The sequence below is a fragment of the Hemibagrus wyckioides genome, linkage group LG05, assembly GCF_019097595.1.
Source record: "Hemibagrus wyckioides isolate EC202008001 linkage group LG05, SWU_Hwy_1.0, whole genome shotgun sequence".
Classification (NCBI taxonomy): domain Eukaryota; kingdom Metazoa; phylum Chordata; class Actinopteri; order Siluriformes; family Bagridae; genus Hemibagrus; species Hemibagrus wyckioides.
Genome location: NC_080714.1, coordinates 8,872,435 through 8,891,758, shown reverse-complemented (window position 1 = coordinate 8,891,758; position 19,324 = coordinate 8,872,435). Strand labels below are relative to the sequence as shown.

Sequence of the window (19,324 nt, the reverse complement as noted above, 5' to 3'; positions counted from 1 at the left end):
AGACGCTTGCTGGCTGAAGTCATAGAATAAGCCGACATTTTTCAGTCTCTCTCTTTTCCTCTCTCTCTCTTTCTCTCCACCCTGCATGCTATTGTCGTTGACTTGGAGCACTTCCTAACAGTGGCGCCGGCTTCCTGCTTCCTGTTTCCTGTTTGCGCTGAAGCTAAAGCAAGGGCCTGGTGCTGTTTCCTGTAGCCTTGAATGACGGACAGCTGGGGGATCCATCAGAGAGGGGGTAACCCACTTGCACTGGGAAAATACATCTGTAAAACTATTCCAAAGCTAGAGAGCGTGAACATGGCCGAGCCAGACACCATAAACTGGGAGAATTTTTGTTATTTCAGCTCTACAGGGATGTCATCATGCTGAATTTCAGCCACGTGTTTCTGATTTCAATTATTAACGTCCCCAGCTACAGTCAGGTGACGGTTTATAATATCCCCGGATTTAAGGCAGCTTTTTTTTTTTTTTTTGAGGATGACAGGATTTACGATAAGAGAGTCTGATATACGGAAGCCTACAGCAGCGTTTGCCTGTTCAATAAAACGTAAAATATGAATCAATTTTATTTCAACTGGCTTTGAGGAGATTTTGGATAAAAACTTGCAAAGCTGCAAGATTACACTTTATTCTTAGAGAGATAACAACCTTGCTACACAGATGGCTGGAAAATATTTCAATCCAAGCAGGAATGAATAAGTTAAGAATAATAAATAAGATATTGCCCCTCTGCCAGCTCCACAGCATTCAGATCATATAATATACTAAGTATACTAAGTTTATGAAACACACTTCGAGTACTTTTTTTTTTTTTTGCACCAGTTTTATGCAAACATCCCGGAGATATTACCAGAGGTTATTTAGATTGTACCTGAAATCATTTAAATTGTCGATCCTAACACAAAACTGTTTAATATTACACTCCGTATTAATGCAAAATTATGTAATATGTAAATTTTATTGTTTACCCAGGGTCAAGAGTTCTCACAGTGAAGAATGTAGGCTTTGTACGGACTTGGGTCTAGTCATAATGACCTCAGAATGAATCACAGCCGCAGCAGTGGAGTGTACTTTTTGTGTGGATGGATTGTTGAAACATTTTATCCCACCTCTTGCTGTATGGATTTTTCTCAGCAGAATGATTTCAATCAGTCCGTGAAAATACACTTTTCTGAAAACATTTGTCATAAACGTCCTGTTTCACCGAAAAAACTTTGTGCGCTGAACTTTTACTAGATTCTTTATACATATAACCGAAGGCACAGAGTGGACTGCATTACAGGGAAGTGGTGGTCAGGGAAAACCCATCAGATGTCATTGTGGCTTAATTCTAGTAAATAGCTAGAGGGGGGGGGGAAGCTTCAGAATACTTATCTCAACTTTAGGAAAATATATTTCGTGTGGAAATGGTTTACTTTATTGTATAATCTTGCGTAGGCTGTCTTGCTGTGTACAAAGTTGTTGCCAGTTCAACAAAAAAAATAAAATAAATAAAGCGATTCATATTTGTCTGAAAGCTTGCTAAGAGTGTTATTTACTCTAGATGATGAAATCAGTATTAATAAGTTAAAAAAATTTGCATTTAGTCAAAATGAGTTGGGATTTCTCCTATTAAAAGAGTGCAATATAGCTATATATATATTATAATGATAATTCATGCTTATGAAAAAATAAAAATAAAATAATAAAATATATCCAGATATAGATATAGTAGAAATACTGGATCATTTTGACTACATTCAAGATATATTAAGTTTCCTAGATATAATTTTTATTATTATTATTATTTTTAGTAGTAGTAGTAGTAGTAATTATTATTATTATTATTATTTTGATTAATTAATTAATTTATTTATTTATTTATTTATGTTTAAAGTAAGTGTTTTGAATTGCCTTTTTATCGATGATCATGATCTTTGCGGCAAGAAAGACGAAGCACTAGAAAATGTCATCATTTTGAACGTGAACTTTTCTGCACATGTCGATTACCGTATTGTTGGCCGTCCGGCTGAACTCGGCTGGAGTAAAGGTCATGGAAGGACACTGCTGTGGCCCTTCACCCATACTGATCCATGAATGAGCCACGCCACTGGAACACTCCTGCTGAACTGAGCACCTGCACAGACCATAGAGGATTATGGGTAATCGAGGTGACACCGAAAGAAAAAAACAAAACCAAATAAATAAGTGAGAGACAGCCAGAGGGCAGGCGCACAAAGTGCATCCATTATATATGTAACCTCTTATCAACAGACAGGGCAGTTTTGAAAATGCACAGACACCGATCTTCAACACGGGTGTGGGTTTGATTCCTCTCACACACGTTCCCATGACAACAGCCCCCCTGGCACTGAGATCAGAGTGCTGCTAATTCCATTAAAAAGGCTAACAAGACCAGTCTTTATCTATACATGGGTAAGTGTGTGTGTGTGGATGAGAGTGGGTCTATCAGACATGGAATTCCCTTCTAGACAGAGGCCTTTTATTGTGACTTATGTTACAAATGGTAATCCAAATATTCCCGGTCATTGCTCCATTTTACACTGCCCACACGCATACTTTCCCACTCCCCTTATCACACACACACACACACAAACCAAGGTCACACTGCCCTTAAACTACAGTAGACCCCAGTTAGTTTTTATGGGAAGGGAAAACAGAATCTCACACACACTTAGTTTATAATTAAGCCCTGCTTTTTAGGCGACGCTGTTATTTTAATTTAACGAAACATTTACTTTATATAAGTTTATAACGACTTTGAGATATTTCGGAGCGACGTGTGGTCTGAGAAAATGAACAGTATTAAGGTTTGAACAAGCGTTTGTGTTCTTCTCACGACTCCGTACTTTTTATATGTGATCAAAACAGATCACTCGTGCTCTGTCTAATCCTTCAGATATTACAGGAATTTCTCTTTTTATAGCCAGTGTATCCCACAATAGCCTACTAACCAGGGGTGGGGAAAGTACTGAGAAATGATATTTAAATGGAAAACACAGTGTCAAAAGCTTCCACACAAAAACATACTCGAGTCAAAGTCAAAAGGTCGCTGCTTTTAAACGTACAGGCAAATTGAAATGTAAATCAGAAGAGGTTTATAACAAGTACGCTGAAGCACTATAAATAAAGCCAGAAGAGACATAATTAGGTAACATAACAAGTATTTAGTTTCTGTAACACTCAAGTCAAGTAGAAATCCCCCAAAATAATACTTTAAAAAACTGATATTTTGCTCATTGTTATGAAACATGAAACAAAAAAAAATACAAAAACAGCTTCTACATGAGGCAAAGGAATCCTGTTTGATAGCTTAGGATTTAGGAACAGACCTACCAAGTTTGTGTGTGTGTGTGTGTGTGTGTGAATGTCTGAGCTTTTACAGGAGTACAGGAGCTCAGAGACGGTCAGAGCCAAGAGGTCAGCTCAGCTGCTGAAAATAGAAAAGAATGAGACTAACATGACTGAAAAATCCCCCAGACACACACATCCACACACACACACACACACACACACACACACACACACACAATGCTTTTCCAAAGCGTATGGAGTTTCATTTGATTATTTTATACCTCCAAATAAAAGTCAGCATCACAAAGCAGAGCAAATCTTATTCACAAGAGTCATTACCTCATCCAAAAGGAAATCATTAACCATTAATTACGTCATTTTTTGTTTCAAAATGAATGAAAATATCCGAATATTACTTTCACACAGTAAATCTGCAACTCTTTCCTGTAAACTGTAAGACCTATCCTGGTCTCCTAGCTGAAGCATTAATAAGAATTGATTACGTTTCCATAGAGAACGAATACATTTCCATACAAAACAACAACTGCTTTCTTTTCAAGTATGAAGTACTGGTATATTTAGTACTGTAAAAAAAAAAGAAAAAAAAAAAAAAGAAAAGCAGAAGTTTAATATGAACTCTCGAATAGCATGGATTGGGGATGATTAAGGAAATGACTTGCAGTATAATTCGATTAATAATGACTCCATTAAACACTGAGTCAGTTGAGGTGAAGCTCAGACTTCAGGCCCAGCATGTTGACCTTGCATGACTTTACCCCCCCCACACACACAACCACAATAGAAATGATGCTAAGATTTGCATGTTTAACATCTGGTGCACTATAATGCCTCACATCTTCAAAGCCAGTGGAACGTAGACATCACGTATGTACTCAGTATGCGCATTACACACTCCAGTGCACATGCAAGTGCACTCGGATAAAAAGATTCCCAGTCTGCTCTGACATTTCTCCCTGAATGAGCTAGTGTGGTCGCAACATCAACAGGCCTTTGTCAGAAAGTCAGATGAACCAAAAACGGGGCGGGAGATTCGGCACGAGGGTTTCAGATCTTCCATTTTTCTCAGAGATCCTTACGTACACTTGTATTCTCGAATTCGAGCTCATTGCTGAAACACCATCCGGATTCAGTTCCTGATCGGTGTGTAAATAAAGGATCAGTGTGTCTGTAAGCCACATGACAGGTTACTGTTGCTACACACTGTAAAACATTAGAAATGAAAGCTCACCTGCTGCCTCGAAGATAAGCTTTGCTTCAACTCACAACTAGTCAAGACGATGGATTACAATCATTTTCATTTTTCGAAACTTCAATTCAGTACTCAACACTTGTCACGACGATTGGGGTTAAAGAGAAGAAATAAGCTCACATAACTTAATCGAGCAACTTTTATAGCAGATGCTCCTCATAAACAGATTTCTTTAAATTGCTTTAAATTCTTTACATTTTTTAAAATAATATTGCACGTTTTTTTTTTTTGGCTGATCTTTTCCCCCATAACAGTCAGTTCCCTCAAGATTTTCTATGATTGTTGCAGCCAAAATTGCTTGATTTTGCATTAAAGAAGAATTTGCAAAAATTACAAGCACAGGATTCTTCTTCTAAACTGCTACTGCTGAAGACACATACAGTATGTAATGACTTTCTGTGAAAGCTCTACTCATGTTCAATGGAAGAGGGATTTGCCTGAATGTGTGTGGTGAAGTCACGTGACTCAGTGGTGTCTCAGACCAAATCTGCCGAAGATTTCTGTTCGTTTAAAAAAGCTTTAATTGATTTTGTGATAATTTGTGTGATCGCAAAATCATGGAATCCTATAGGGACTGTGAAACCCTACTTTTTAGTTTTCTATCCTAGGAAAAGACAGCTTTTGACAGCTTTTGCTGTAGCAAAAAAAAGGCTAGTGAGGAAATAACTGCTATAGTGTAAGTGATAACAGGAACTAACTTCAATTTCTGATGTTCCACAGCATTAAATATAAGTATAAATAGATTTTTTAAATGAATATGAAGCCAGTCGGATCTGTTTTTGGATTGGACTGTATCACACTTTTAAATTGCTTTGGGTTTAACCATCTGGCATGTGGCTTCATGTAAATGAAACATTATCACTTGTCTTAGGAAAGCGTGCAGTTGTGAAATGTGTGTGATATTTGAGTGATGGTGAAACAAATGTGGATTATCGAGGGAGCGAAAATTGCTAAACCTTAATAATAAGGTGCTGAGATGACAGTGTATATTGTGTGTATACGTTAGTGTCGTGTGATATACAGTGTATCTGTCGTATATTTCTGGTCGATTTGTTAGGAAAGAAAATCTGAAGTGGATTTTTTACCTGCTTTCGAGTGTGCACCAGCCGCAGTAAGCATCGCTGGCACTGAGACAGTCACTGCACGACGTGTACTGGCCACATCCGGACACTCGCACCCGCAAGAGCTAGAAGTTAACATAAGCAACACGAGTCAAAATATATTTCAGCATTCTCGTTAAATAAAGATTATTTAAATTGAAAAAATCTATATTATACACTGTATTTCAAAGTTAGCAACTTGGTAATGTCCTGTTTTGTCATCCCTTAAAAAGCTTGTTTCCTGATTTATGTGTCAATATGATATACATGTCAGTTTTCTTTATAAACCTTTTACAACTTTTTTCTCGCCAAAATGTTTTTTTGTCCTAAATTCTTTCTAGAATTTTCCTCTAAATATTTTTTCCTCCTCAATATCCATTTTTTAAATATATTCTTTTAATATATTTTCCTTAAAATTGTTTGTTTTAAATCAGTTTTAAAACAATTTATTCCTTTAAGTCTTTTTCTTTAATCAATTTCCTCTAAAAATATTTTTTTCTTCTTTGTTTCCCCTCACTAGTTTTCTGCACAATCCTACTTTTTTTTGTTTTCCCCCAAAAAGTTTTTTTTTATTTCTCAACTAAAAATTGTTTTTCTCCCTCAATTACTCTTCTAAACTATTTTTTCTCAATCCAATTTCCCCCTCAATCCTTTCCTCAAAATAATAAATAATAATTATACTCTCAAAAGTTTTTTCCTCAAAATCAATTTTTGTTTCTCAAAATATTTTTTTTCTCCTCAAAATCAGTTCCTTTTTTTCTCCTCTATTACTCCTCTATTAAAAGTATATTACTTTGCTGGTTTTAATGCTGACAAGTGACAACTAGACCATTATTTATGACAGCATGTGCTGTTCTCTCAATTAAACGACAGAGAAACAATTTTCCAACAAACCATCCTTTAAAAGTCTGTCAACATTTTCTAATACCATCCCAAGACTAGATTCTTGGGTTTATTAAGCATGTAAATGTACACATACTGTATTTAATTAGCCAGAGAGTTTTTTTTTGCATAAATAGAAATTTACATAAAATGCAAATTATTTTTGCATCCAGAAAATACTCGGGAGCATATAATCACCTGCTAATGATTGACTGTGATGTGTATAAAAACCTCTGCTTTAAAATCTTATTAGTAGCCGTGTTATTAATCGTACTTTGTTGGAACTTTAGTTCAATATTTTTATTTATTGCTACACATTTAGTTTGGTCTTTAATAATAATAAAATGGTAAAAAGTCCAGGTGTTGATGCACCTTTGACTGGTTGTGTGTTGATAAATTAACACTAATAATATTGTTAGCCATGCAGCCTACAGCGAATGCCCTTAAACACACAAAGACACAAACACACACACACACACACCCGACACACACAACATATGCTCAGGCAGCTTGTCAGGTCATATCTCAGTTTTGTATGGCTGCGGTTCTCATGTGCCTCGGGCTCACACATTGATCTGTCACACGACTCGGCATTCACGTTCAATTTCACACCTCGCAATAAACGGCGCACTCTGATACGACATGCCTAACAACCTCTCCTCTTACATTCCACATCACACAAAGCCACTATAAAAAGAAATGTGTTTGAGCATGGGTGAAAAGGAGAGACTGTACAAATCCACAGCCAACAGGATCAGAGGTTCTGTGGCGGCGCTTCAGTGAAAACGGAAATAAAGTTACGCCGTGATTTGACTTTTCAAAATCTAAGTAAGGGAGTCTAATTGATAATGTAATTATATTTCCAGACATAATTGATGAGAATAATTTGATCAGCAGGGATTATTGATAAACATAATCTATTTTCAGGGTCTAATGTGTATGTGCATTTCCCCCTACTCTCTGTCTGTCTCTCTGTCTCTCTCTCACACACTTACACACTCTGTCTGTGTGTGTGTCTGTCTGTCTGTCTGTCTCACTCTCTCTCTCTCTCTCTCACACACACACACACACATACACACACACACTCTCCATTACTCTGTCTGTCTTTCTCTCACACACACACACACACTCTCTCTCTCTCGCTGTCTCACACACTCTTCATCACTCTGTCTCCCTCTTACACACTCTGTCTGTGTGTGTGTCTGTCTGTCTGTCTTGCTCTCTCTCTCTCTCTCTCTCTCTCACACACACACACACATACACTCTCTCTCTCTCTCTCTCACACACACACACACACACACACACACACTCTCCATTACTCTGTCTGTCTTTCTCTCTCACACACACACACACACACACACACACTCTCTCTCTCTCGCTGTCTCACACACTCTTCATCACTCTGTCTCCCTCTTACACACTCTGTCAATCTCTCCCTCCCTATCTGTCTCTCCATCTCTCTCTCACACTCACTCTCGCTCTATCTCTCTCTCACTCTCTCTTACACTCTGTCTCTCTCTCACTCTCTCTCACACACTCTCCATCACTCTGTCTGTCTGTCTCTTTCTCACACACTTTTTCATTCTCTCTCTTATATTCTCTGTCTCTCTCTGTCTCTCTCACACACACTCTGTCTCTATCTCACTCTTTCTCCCACAATCTGCCTCTTTCTACCTCTCTTTCACACACTCTGTCTCTTTCTTACTCTCACACACTCTCTCACACTGTCTCTCTGTCTCTGTCTCTCTCTCTCTCTCAGTCTCTTTCACACTCTGTCCTCTGTCTCTCTCTCACACACTCTGTCTCTCTCTCTCTCTCTCTCTCTCTCTCTCACACACACTCTGTCTCTCTCACTTTCTTTCACATACTCCCTCACACTCTGCCTCTCTCTCACACTGTTTCTCTTTCACACTCTGTCTCTCTTTTACACTATGTCTCTCTCTCTCTTTTACACACACTCTCACAAACTTTTTCCTCTCTGTCTCCCTATCACTCTGCCTGTCTTTGAGAAAGAGCAGGTGAGTGAGTGAGAGAGACAGAGGGACAGACAAATACAGAGACAGAGTGAGAGACAGAGATAAGTACTTTCAACTCTTGTTTAATAGTAGCTTATAACTTCATTTATAACATTTTTATAATCTCAAAAGTTTTAACTCATAATATTTATTTCTTTTTTTCACATTAAAAAGAAATGTTTTTCTAATCTAATTTTTTCTTTAAAATCATTTTTTTTGTCCTCAAAATCAATCTTTCCCACAAATCATTTTTCTCCTCAAAATATTTTTTTCTAGAAAAATTCTGAGCGTTACCCTTCCCCTATCCAGAACATCTAAATATTTTTTCTCTTTAAAACTATTTTTCCTTCTTCAAAATCAATTGTTCCTGAAAATCATTTATTCTCCCCATAATTATTTTTCCTTCAAAATCATTTTTTTTTATAAGACTTTTTCCTTAAAATCAACGTTTCTTCAAAAATCAGTTATTAGCTTCATTATCAGTTGTTAGCTTCATTTTAGGAAGCAACTACTTCATATAGGTTCATTTTTGGCTGAGATGATATGGTTGAAAGCTGCCGATGTAAATCCTCATACATTACTCACATGGTGACTTGTCATGAGATACAAGTAGTTCCTGTCATTCGGGTCAAAGGTCATCACGTGATGCACCGGTTCTCCCCCTGGAAGCCTCAGAGACCACTGATTGGCCACTGAAAGGTTGCGGAGTAGAGACAGCTGTATAGAAGAGACAACGTAAAGAATTAGCACAGTCATAACCAATCACTTCACTGATAATGAATTAATATTCAGTAACATTTCCTAATGCAGTCAAGTGCAAATATAAATCACTACATTTAGGATCTACATTTAGGATCTACATTTTTCTCAATTTTTTGAAATATAAAATGGGCAGTTGTAAATTTTGTGTCAAGTTTCTATTCACTAGAAATGTCCTTATTTATTTATTTATTAAGCTAGTTTGTTAGTTGGCTATTTGTTTAATTAATTAATTGCTTGATTAACTAATCTGATGATTTCTATAATTAGCTCTGTTGCCTGAGTAGCTTTGTGCAGACTTGGGAAGCTTGTTCAAGCATGACTGAAATAAATAAATGAATAAACAAATAAACAAGCAAATAAATAAATAAGGTTTTTTCTAAGGAGTAGAATGATTTAATTATTAATTTAACTTAATTATTTATTTGCTTGTTTATTTGTTTATTCATTTATTTATTTCAATCATGCTTGAACAAGCTTCCCGAGTCTGCGCAAAGCTACTCAGGCAACTGAGCTAATTATAGAAATCAGCAGATTTGTACAGGCAGAGATGAAAAATCACAATTCTTTCCGCTTCCTGTTTTAGGATGTGCAGGATGCTCACATGTGAGCACAGTGTTATCTATGAAGAAACAATAGCAGCCAGGCGGAAGTCAGAGTCACACTCTTCCTCACGGTGTGGTTCAGGTAGGAAGTGTGGAGCGAAATTTATTTGTATTTAGATCACATTTGTTAATTGAACGATCAGAATTCATACAAATATGAATATTCTGAATTCATTTAGATAATTATACAGGTCTGGGTTATCTGCGCCGTTTTTCATTATGAAGTCTTCCGGTTACTTTACGAACCTCTCAGTGTATTCTGAGGTGAGTGTGTACTGAAGTCGACGTTGCTCCATGCTAAACCGTTAGCTGTAACTTCCCCTTACTTACTAATCCCTTACATTAGCTTCATTGTTTCTGAACTGAATATAACTTGGATGACTGGCTGCCTTTAAATTATATCTTTGTTTTCACTGAACGTGTTTTACAATTATAGCCTATTATTATTATTATTATTATTATTATTATTATTATTATTATTATTATTATTATATAAAATAAAAAATAGTATAATATTATATTATATTATATTATATTATATTATATTATATTATATTATATTATATTATATTATATTATATTATATTATATATTTATTTTATAAATAAAATATACAGTTATTATCAGGGCATTACCAGCAGCACTGTACCCTCATGGCGTCATAAGGAACAGTAAGAGAATCATGGTATCTTAATAGCCATGCAAATGAAATTTGTCATGACCAAATCACAGTCATAAAGATTTATGAATGAAATCACAAACACTGCACACACACACACACACACACTTTTTTAAACATGGTCATCATAATAAATGCTGCAATACAATGACGATTAGTAGAATATACAGAGTGTTTGACACATGTGAAAAGGTGACTATTAAACCTCAACAATCCAAACGGCAGTAACGTGTAATACGGTTCAGTAGAGTTAAAGGTGTTAATTGTTGTTCTGAGCCTGAAGCGATGTGAAGCTAACTGTTGATTATCTACTCAGATGCAAATTTGATGTGAATGTGAAATGGATCCAGAATCTGTGAAAACTACAGAATTAACTCACAGTGGTGGAGCGGAAGGATGATATTCTTTTCTCGGATTTTTATAGAGTTATAGAATTCTTATTGACTTTACCCCATTGCAATGAGAATCTGTATTCAAATTCAGAATTTATTACTTATTACACAGTATGAAATGCAGTGAAATGCTTTTCATGACTGTCCGTGTTATAGAAATAGAGTCAAAATAAAATAAAATTAAATTAAATTAATTAAATTAAATAAAACAGAGGAAAAATTAATAGACAAAAATATAGCATATGAATACAGTACAATAACTACTGATGTACTGATGATATGAATATATTGTACATTTTTTAAATCTTATTCCCCTTTACTACCTGTGTAGTTAAATACCATATTAATTGAAATTCTATTCATATTTCTTTTCTTTCTTTTTTTCATGTCAGTCGAAAACAGCAATTCACTGCATCTCCTACTGTTTATGGTTGTGTATGTGGTCAATAAAATACATTTTGAAAATTTGATTTTGCTCGATTCTGACTGGTCAGAAGCTGTTGAACAATTTTCTATATAAATATTTCTGGCTATTATTAAACAAGACATAATCATTTTTATCCTGAGAAGTTTTTATTAAAAAAAAAAAAACACAAATATTATTTAACAACCTGATGTATAGTATGTGTTTAACATTCCAATACAATTTGTTATTAATAAATGGAAAATTGTAACTGGTTGAAAATTGCTGTGGTATATGAGGAATGAAACACATCAGGGTGTGAAGTTATAGAAAGAAACTTTGGGGTCAGAGCAATAACTCTGTGGCTTTTATCTGGTTCCTAAATTATTATATTTACAGTATTTAGCAGACGTCATTATCCAGAGGGGCTTTCTTTTATCTCATTTATACAGCTGAGTAGTTGAGGGTTAAGGATCAGTTTAGCAGTGCTGGGATCTGAACTCACAACCATTCAGTAGTTCAGGAGTCCAACATCATAAGCACTGAGCTACTACTTCCCTGTACATTTCCTGGCTGTATCAAACAAACAGACAGATTTGAAAAGAGGGCACCATATAAAAGCCAGCGTGCAAAAGGATAAACCGAAATGCTTCCTGACTCAACGCTAAGCACGCAATCAGCCTTACACTGCTTGCACAGCACCAGCTCACTGAAGCGCTCTAATCTACAGAACAGATCTGCACTCATGTGAAGAGCCCTGGATCGAGATTTTTGTCACATTGACAGAGATCAGGTCTGTCCTTTCGAGTTGTTGCGCTTAAAGAGAAAGGACTAAGCTGTGTGGAAGACACTGTGCAAAGTGAATGTTACACAAAATGCCTAAGTATATACCACAAGCTGGAACATGCTGGAAGAATTAAACTTTTCTTGTAATGTATGACTTTCTTTTTCAGTAAACTTAGCATCAAGTATGCATGAATTAACCGATTAAATATAAGGTAAAGGATATTTAAGTATTTAACATTGTTCTATTGAGCACTGTGTAAGTCCGACTTCAGCGTTCTGTTGTATAGCGTAGTGAAATTACTGTATATTTACATTAGAAATCTTTCTGGAAACTGTGTGTTGGAGAGTTAAATATTTATTAGTGTAAGAAATATCTCTCTAAATTTCAACAGCTAGAAGAGTGGTAGAGTGGATAAATTAAAATAATAATAATAATAGTAACAAAAAAAAAAACATTTACGGAGAAAATGATGATTTGCTTCTGGAAGCAATCCTAAACATATAATCATCTCTAGCTGTTTTCCACATATCTATTACACAATTTCCACTTAAAATCATTTGGAAAGACACAAATGACTCAGGCTAAGCCTATGACATGTGGTTTACGATCCTTTACCACCTCACTATTATGCCACACAAAAAGCAGCATGGGAAAAAAACTGACTGAAAACACGACCGCAGCGTATAAAACACAGTGTGAAAACTGCTGCAGCTGAGTTAAACATGTGTGCTGCAAAACGCAAAGCGTGAGAGAATTACAGACGACGTCTCGTCGCTGTAGACCAGACTAGAAACTTATACATTTACCCACATTCGTTTGACAGAGTTTTTTTCAGTCGAAAGAAAAAAAGAAATACAAATGAGGCACAAATGAATCTAAACTAGTTTAGTTCAGTGTTTAAGGGTCGGGGTTAAGAGCAGCTCTCTGGAAAGCCTCACTACTTTCCAGTCACTAAGACAGAATCCTAACCGCGGAGCCACAACTGCTCTTTATTTAACGATCATGTGCTCCTGCTCATTACAAACCATTCAGATGCATTCACAGTATGATTAAATTGATATGGACTGCGGTGCTCGGCAGTCTCAGCTCTGTCCATGTGGTTTAAACAATTTACATTATAACATGCTTTAGACTCTGATTCCATTTTTTTGGCTGAAAGGATGTGGTGTTCTGCTGTTCTTGCATATCCCCCCCTCCCCCCTGAAGATTTAATGCATTGTGTTTTCGGTTGTAGTTACAAAGAGCAGGTATTTGACTTCCTGTCAGCCTGTCTCTCTGACCTTACTCAACAACAAGGCTGGTCCACTCAACAAACTGCTGCTTACTGGAGGTTACTTTCTGTGTAAATGTGAAAAATTCAACACATTAACTCTTTCTGAAATACTCAAACCAGCCTTGAAAGACGCCACGCCCACATTTCCCACATTCTGTTTCATGGGAAAAGCTCTTGACTTCTACAGCCTGTATAAATTAATGCAGTTTATTGCTGCTACACTGAAACAAAAGCAATTTTTTTCAACTGAATTTTATAAATTTTAATTTTAATTGAGAAATAAAAAAAAACATTCAGTTTTGTTTGCATAAAATATTGCATTTCTCAGCAAAACCTGATGTCACTGCATATACTAAAATAAATATACATTTAAATATTTAAACTAAACATTTTAGAATTTATATGCTGAAATTTTATATTCCTGTAAAGTTGCTTTGCGACGAAATCAATGGTTAAAAACTTGAAATAAAAAATAATAATAATTAAAACATTTAAACAAAACTGATTTCTACAATTTTTAATTATTTCCGAATTTTACTTTTTAATTTTTTTTCCTATTTTCTAATCCCCAGATTAAATGACGTAGAGTGAACGTGATCAATTCACGTCGTATAAACGGTTTCATAATTACAAGAGATTTGAAAACTATGACTATAAATTTAGGTCATTGAAACATGCATGGTAGAATAGAACGGCGCTAACGTGTCTGTTGCAAAACACCAGAGTTGTTGGGTTGATTTTCAGCTCAGTGTTTGGTTTTGTTTGAAAATACGTGATCTAATAACGTCGGCTGTACGAAAACAAACTGTGTTAATGTTATTCAGTTCAATCAAGTGGAACCGATATACACGTTTAAATTAATTAAACTCAATTAGTTTGTTTATTCTGGGGACGTGACTGCCGGATTGGATAACTGCATAAATGAGCAGACATTTCTAATAAATAGAGTGTTAGCTGTGTGTGTAAAGTAAATCATAGGTGATGTATCTATTCCAATACCTTTTGAGCCTTTTTCCAGATAGAAATAATTAGAAAATATTAATAAACCCTTTCTACGGTGCTTAGAAAACAGCATTTCCACCTGCCACTAAAACGACAAGGTCATTGACCTTGAAATATAATCTGTAAAATAATTTAAAATATTATTTTTATTATGTTAGGATGTGGTATGAGTTATCCTTTATAGGTTATTTTAGTTCACATAGCACTGGCTCACCAATTGACAACAAGAAGAAGAAAAGTAAGCTCTCTCTTTGAGTTTTATATATTTATAAGGATTTAAAGGCTTTGAGAGCACTTTGAGAGTTACAACACTGTTACCCAAATTATAGAAGAAGTCAAATGTTCATTAAAAAAGTAATTAAAGTAACTTTAACTAAATTATTTGATTGCCCTTAATGTCTCCATGCCCCTAGCTTGGATGCTATTAGCCATATTTTGTGTGTTTACTAATTAATTTCAAGCATTTAAGAGCAAATATAGCCAAGAGGAAAAAAATATGATGGATGTCTGTGATTGGCTAACACATTGGTCAGTGTTTGGGCCAGTTAGATCCCTGTTTTCTTCTAATCAGTAGTAAAAAGCTAAATGGCAGCTCAGGGAAGAATCCTGCTATGTGCTCAGACTTGTCTCAACTGTAAGTCACTTTGGATAAACAGGTCTACTAAACAAATAGATGTAAATCTGAACGAAAATGTAAATGCAAATGTAAATTTTGGGAAGCAAACACACACACACACACACACATACAGATGCGCGTATGGGAGAGTCTGTCCAGATGCGGTAGCACAGAAAGGACAATGAATCATTATACTGGAAATTCCATGAAGTCACAAAACACACAAATAAAACAATACAAAAACAAAAAAACACACACTCACTCACACTTGAACACCTGCTCTGCTACAGGGTCAGGGTGTCTAGCTTCCAGCACATCAAAAGAACTCTTTCTTTCATAGTCACTCAGCTGCAACAGGCTAGGCGCATGTGCATTTGTGTGTGTGTGTGTGTGTGTGTGTGTGTATGTGTGTGTGTGTTTGTGTGATTCAAATCAAAGGGTCTATTTTGGTTTAGATGGTCCTTGCAGAGAGACAGAAGGGAAGTGGAAAACAGACAAACACAGAAAAAGACAAACACTGGAAAGCTGCTGATGTACATTGAAATGTCTGGTGGAGACTGAGGATGGGATGTTCCATACATGTGCTGGTTGGCGTGATTAAGAGGCAGAATGGGAGATGGATGGAAGGATGGATGGATAGATGGATGGATGTACAGATAGATGGATGGAAGAAACTTGAAGAGTAACAGATAGAATCTATAGATGGATGGATAGATGGAACTTAAGAAACAGAATGCAGAGATGGAAGGGTAGAGGGATGGATGGATGGATGGATGGATGGATGGATGGATGGATGGCTGGCTGGATAGATGGATGGGTGGATGGATGGGTGGATGGATGGACAAATGGATGGAAAGATGGGTAGATGAACATATGGATAGATGAATGGATGGAACTGTAAAATATACAAAATGCAGTATAGAGGTTGAAGGGTAGATGGATGGATGGAAGCATGGATGGATGGATGGATGGATGGATGGAAGGACTAATGGATGAATGGGTGGATGGATGAATGGACGAATGGACGAATGAATGCATGGATGGATGGATGGATGGATGGATTGATGAGTAAATAGATGGATGGACAGATAAATCTATCTGTGAATGATTTGTACTTCTGCTTCTGCATATGCCACCATCATTAGTGTACATTTACACTGGTGGCTGCCAGAATAGACAGAAAAAGAGAAACAGCAACAAGAGCCAAAAGAGGAAAGAAATAAAGTACTGCACGTGTTGAAACATCAGACTGAAATCTGATCCACATTACATTTATTTCTACTCAGCTTTAGGATCTTTGCGAAGTGTTGATTGTATTGTAATGTAGTAATGATGCGTTATAACAAGTGCTTATATTGTCGCATCTCTTCTGCTGAAATGATGCTCCAGCTGTTAGTGCTGCATCTGCATGAGACTTCATTCATGTTACAATCCAAAGCTTTCTGAACGCAGTCACACTTTGCTTTAGGCACAACACCAGTTCCACCAGTGCGAACATCAGCTACTCTGCCAGTCTTCTTAAGCTCTTCTTACTCATAATGGACAAAGAATAAACAAGCAGACGGATTGGAAGACAAGTCAAAAGGGAAACGGATAACGAGTGTGTATTATAGAAACGCATGTTCATAAAGCCTGTTAAAAAAAAACAAACAAAAAAAACAAAGAAAACAAAAAAATAACTAGAGGCTGTTTGAAGTCTATAGTTGGACTTATATATGACAGATTTACTCATTAGGAGAGAGAAGAGAGATAGAAAGAGAGAAGGGAAAGTTGAGTGTGTGTGTGTGCCCGTGTGTGTGTGTTATTCTATTAGCAGGTTTTAAGAGTGGCATGTAAGCAGAGGTTGAGCTGTAACTCAATCTGACTGCACTAACACATCTCCAAGTCACCCTCCCAAATCACATTACAAACGTCACTAAAACCATTAGTGCAGCCACAGAACTAGCCACAAGGCCTACACACACACACACACACACAGACACACACACACACACATACACATATTCATTTCTCCAAAACTTCACGTCTACCAGATGTGCATCCCAGGTCACGTACTACTTATTATAAACTGCACCTCTTTTTCTCTCTCACACACACACACACACACCTTAACTCCAGACTCAGCACAGAATCCTCGCAAGCAATTACTGCCAGCCTGCATCCTACCATAGAAGTTATTTATTTTTTGGGACTTCTAAAACAGGACGCCTGCAGCCACACAGGTCCTGTCTCATAAGAGGCATATAAGCCCTGTGCGAAACAATAGCCTCTTCCAGTTTAATAGAATTTTTCCGACGCCGTGGAGCGACCCCATGCATTTCTTCCCTGACTTTGAAGCTCACACTGAGAGGTGACTCCGTATGGGAATGAGGCACGGTGTTGGAATTTCGCCTAATTAAGGAATATTTTTCTCCTTTCTCTGAAAGCAGGGTGCCTGCAGATGCTTTCAAGACCAGAGTGTTCTGCTGGCAAGAACCTGAGATGGGGACATAAAGGTGTGAGTGTGTGAGAGAGAGAGAGAGACAAAGAGAAAGACATGGGGGTCAAAGTGATATAGCAAGAAGCCTTAAAATCTGATAAGCCCTGACTGGCTCTTAAAAAAGCTCAGATAACATTAGATACAAAACAAAGCTTTCACAGAAATCCGTAAACCCCGCCCATACACACATACTACCTCGGTTGAGGTGTTTTCTAAAACTAACACACACATACACAAATGTAACTCCTCAGCAACTATCAGACACTTTAATCTGCTCAGGTTGCTGACTGGACTTAATGCCCTCATGAAAACTCTTTTTTTTTTCCTTCCAGTTTTCCTCCCAATTTGGTCACCTTCCAATTTCAACCCACCAGTCAGCTTCTCTCATCCTACAACCGGAACCAACCGTGACTTTTCAATCTGCTGCTTGTCCAGAGCCACAGGAATCTATAACATACTGAGAAGAAGGTGCTATCATCCCTCTTCCTCATACATGAGCTCACAGATACCTGTGATTGGCTGGAGAGAGTGTAGCATCGATCCAACTAAGAAATGTTGCTGCCTCTGGCAAAATGAAGACACATCCAGGCTTTACACACATTCTTGTTCAAATGTTACTGAATGTACTACCTTGCGTAGCCGTCCATTGAGGGTGCCCAGGAAGACCACTGTGTAGTTGTGAATGTTGTCCACGGCGACCGAGCTGATCCCGGATGCCTCGTACAGTGGCTCGGCTCTGATCGGCTTCCTCAGGGCCAGAGGATGCTGCAGGTGGGCTGCGCCACAATTCAGCTGCTCCTGATGAAGCTGAGAGAGAAAGAGAGAGAGAGAAAGAGAGAAAGTAAAAATGAGAGCAAGTAAACACTCGTCAGTTCACTGTAAATACGTGTCACTTGGATCAGCACGCTTGATTGTCCCTCTGTTATAATCAGTCCAACTGTAAAGCTGGAGTGACCCTACCGTTAGCTAGATAGACATAATTTGAGCTAGCCTCAGATCACAGATGAAGGGACCCAGTAGAAGTGTTTTGCTAAGAGGAGCACTTATTTCGACTCGCATGAGCTGAGAGCTTGAGAGGGTGGTGGAAATTTACGGCTAGTTGCTAGTGTGTTAAACATACACAGTTGGACTAGAGAGAGCGGGGGACTCTGGGAGCTGGGTGGGGTGTTTCCCATGAGATTCCTAAGAAAGGAGCTGCTCCCCTGTTTAAAGGATATGCTACATGCACAGAGAAAAAGGAAATCAAATTCTCCTGGTCACACTCCAGCTGAACATTACAAAAGACGATGCTGGTTCCATGATATGACTGTTTATGAGTTGTATCCGTTCACATGTCGCTGAGACATGAAAGGACAGTGCAGAGGTGTTTACTGTATTTCTGGGGAAAAAAAACTGGTTTATGGTTATGTTTTATACTTAAGTCCTTCTAGATAACTGATCATGATGGTGTGTATCAGTGCAATGACAGACCTAATGTCTCTTCTTTCTTTTTTCTTACTCACCCCCCTGGTGTGTGTGTATATGCGTATGTACATGTGAGTGTGTGTTTGTATGTTTGTATGTGTGTGTGTGTATATGCATATGTGTGTGTGTATGTGTGTATATATATATATATATATATATATATATATATATATACACACACAAACTATATGCTTGTATGTGTGTGTGAGAGTGAGTGTGTGTGTGTGGATATGGGTGTGTGTGTGTATGGGTGTATATATATATATATATATACACACACACACATGTCTAAATGCACATGCTT

General features: G+C 37.1%; 1 protein-coding gene across 1 annotated transcript in view; it reads right to left on the bottom strand.

Annotated features, from left to right (window-relative positions):
- Window positions 1-19,324, bottom strand: part of plxnd1 (plexin D1) — a 90,756-nt gene that overhangs the window by 65,018 nt on the left and 6,414 nt on the right. Inside the window, exons 2-5 of the mRNA XM_058388718.1 lie at window positions 18,187-18,363; window positions 9,147-9,278; window positions 5,650-5,750; window positions 1,990-2,116 (exon numbers count right to left, since the gene is read on the bottom strand). Coding sequence (XP_058244701.1) covers window positions 1,990-2,116; window positions 5,650-5,750; window positions 9,147-9,278; window positions 18,187-18,363 — 537 coding nt within the window. The remainder of the gene's footprint in view (window positions 1-1,989; window positions 2,117-5,649; window positions 5,751-9,146; window positions 9,279-18,186; window positions 18,364-19,324) is intronic.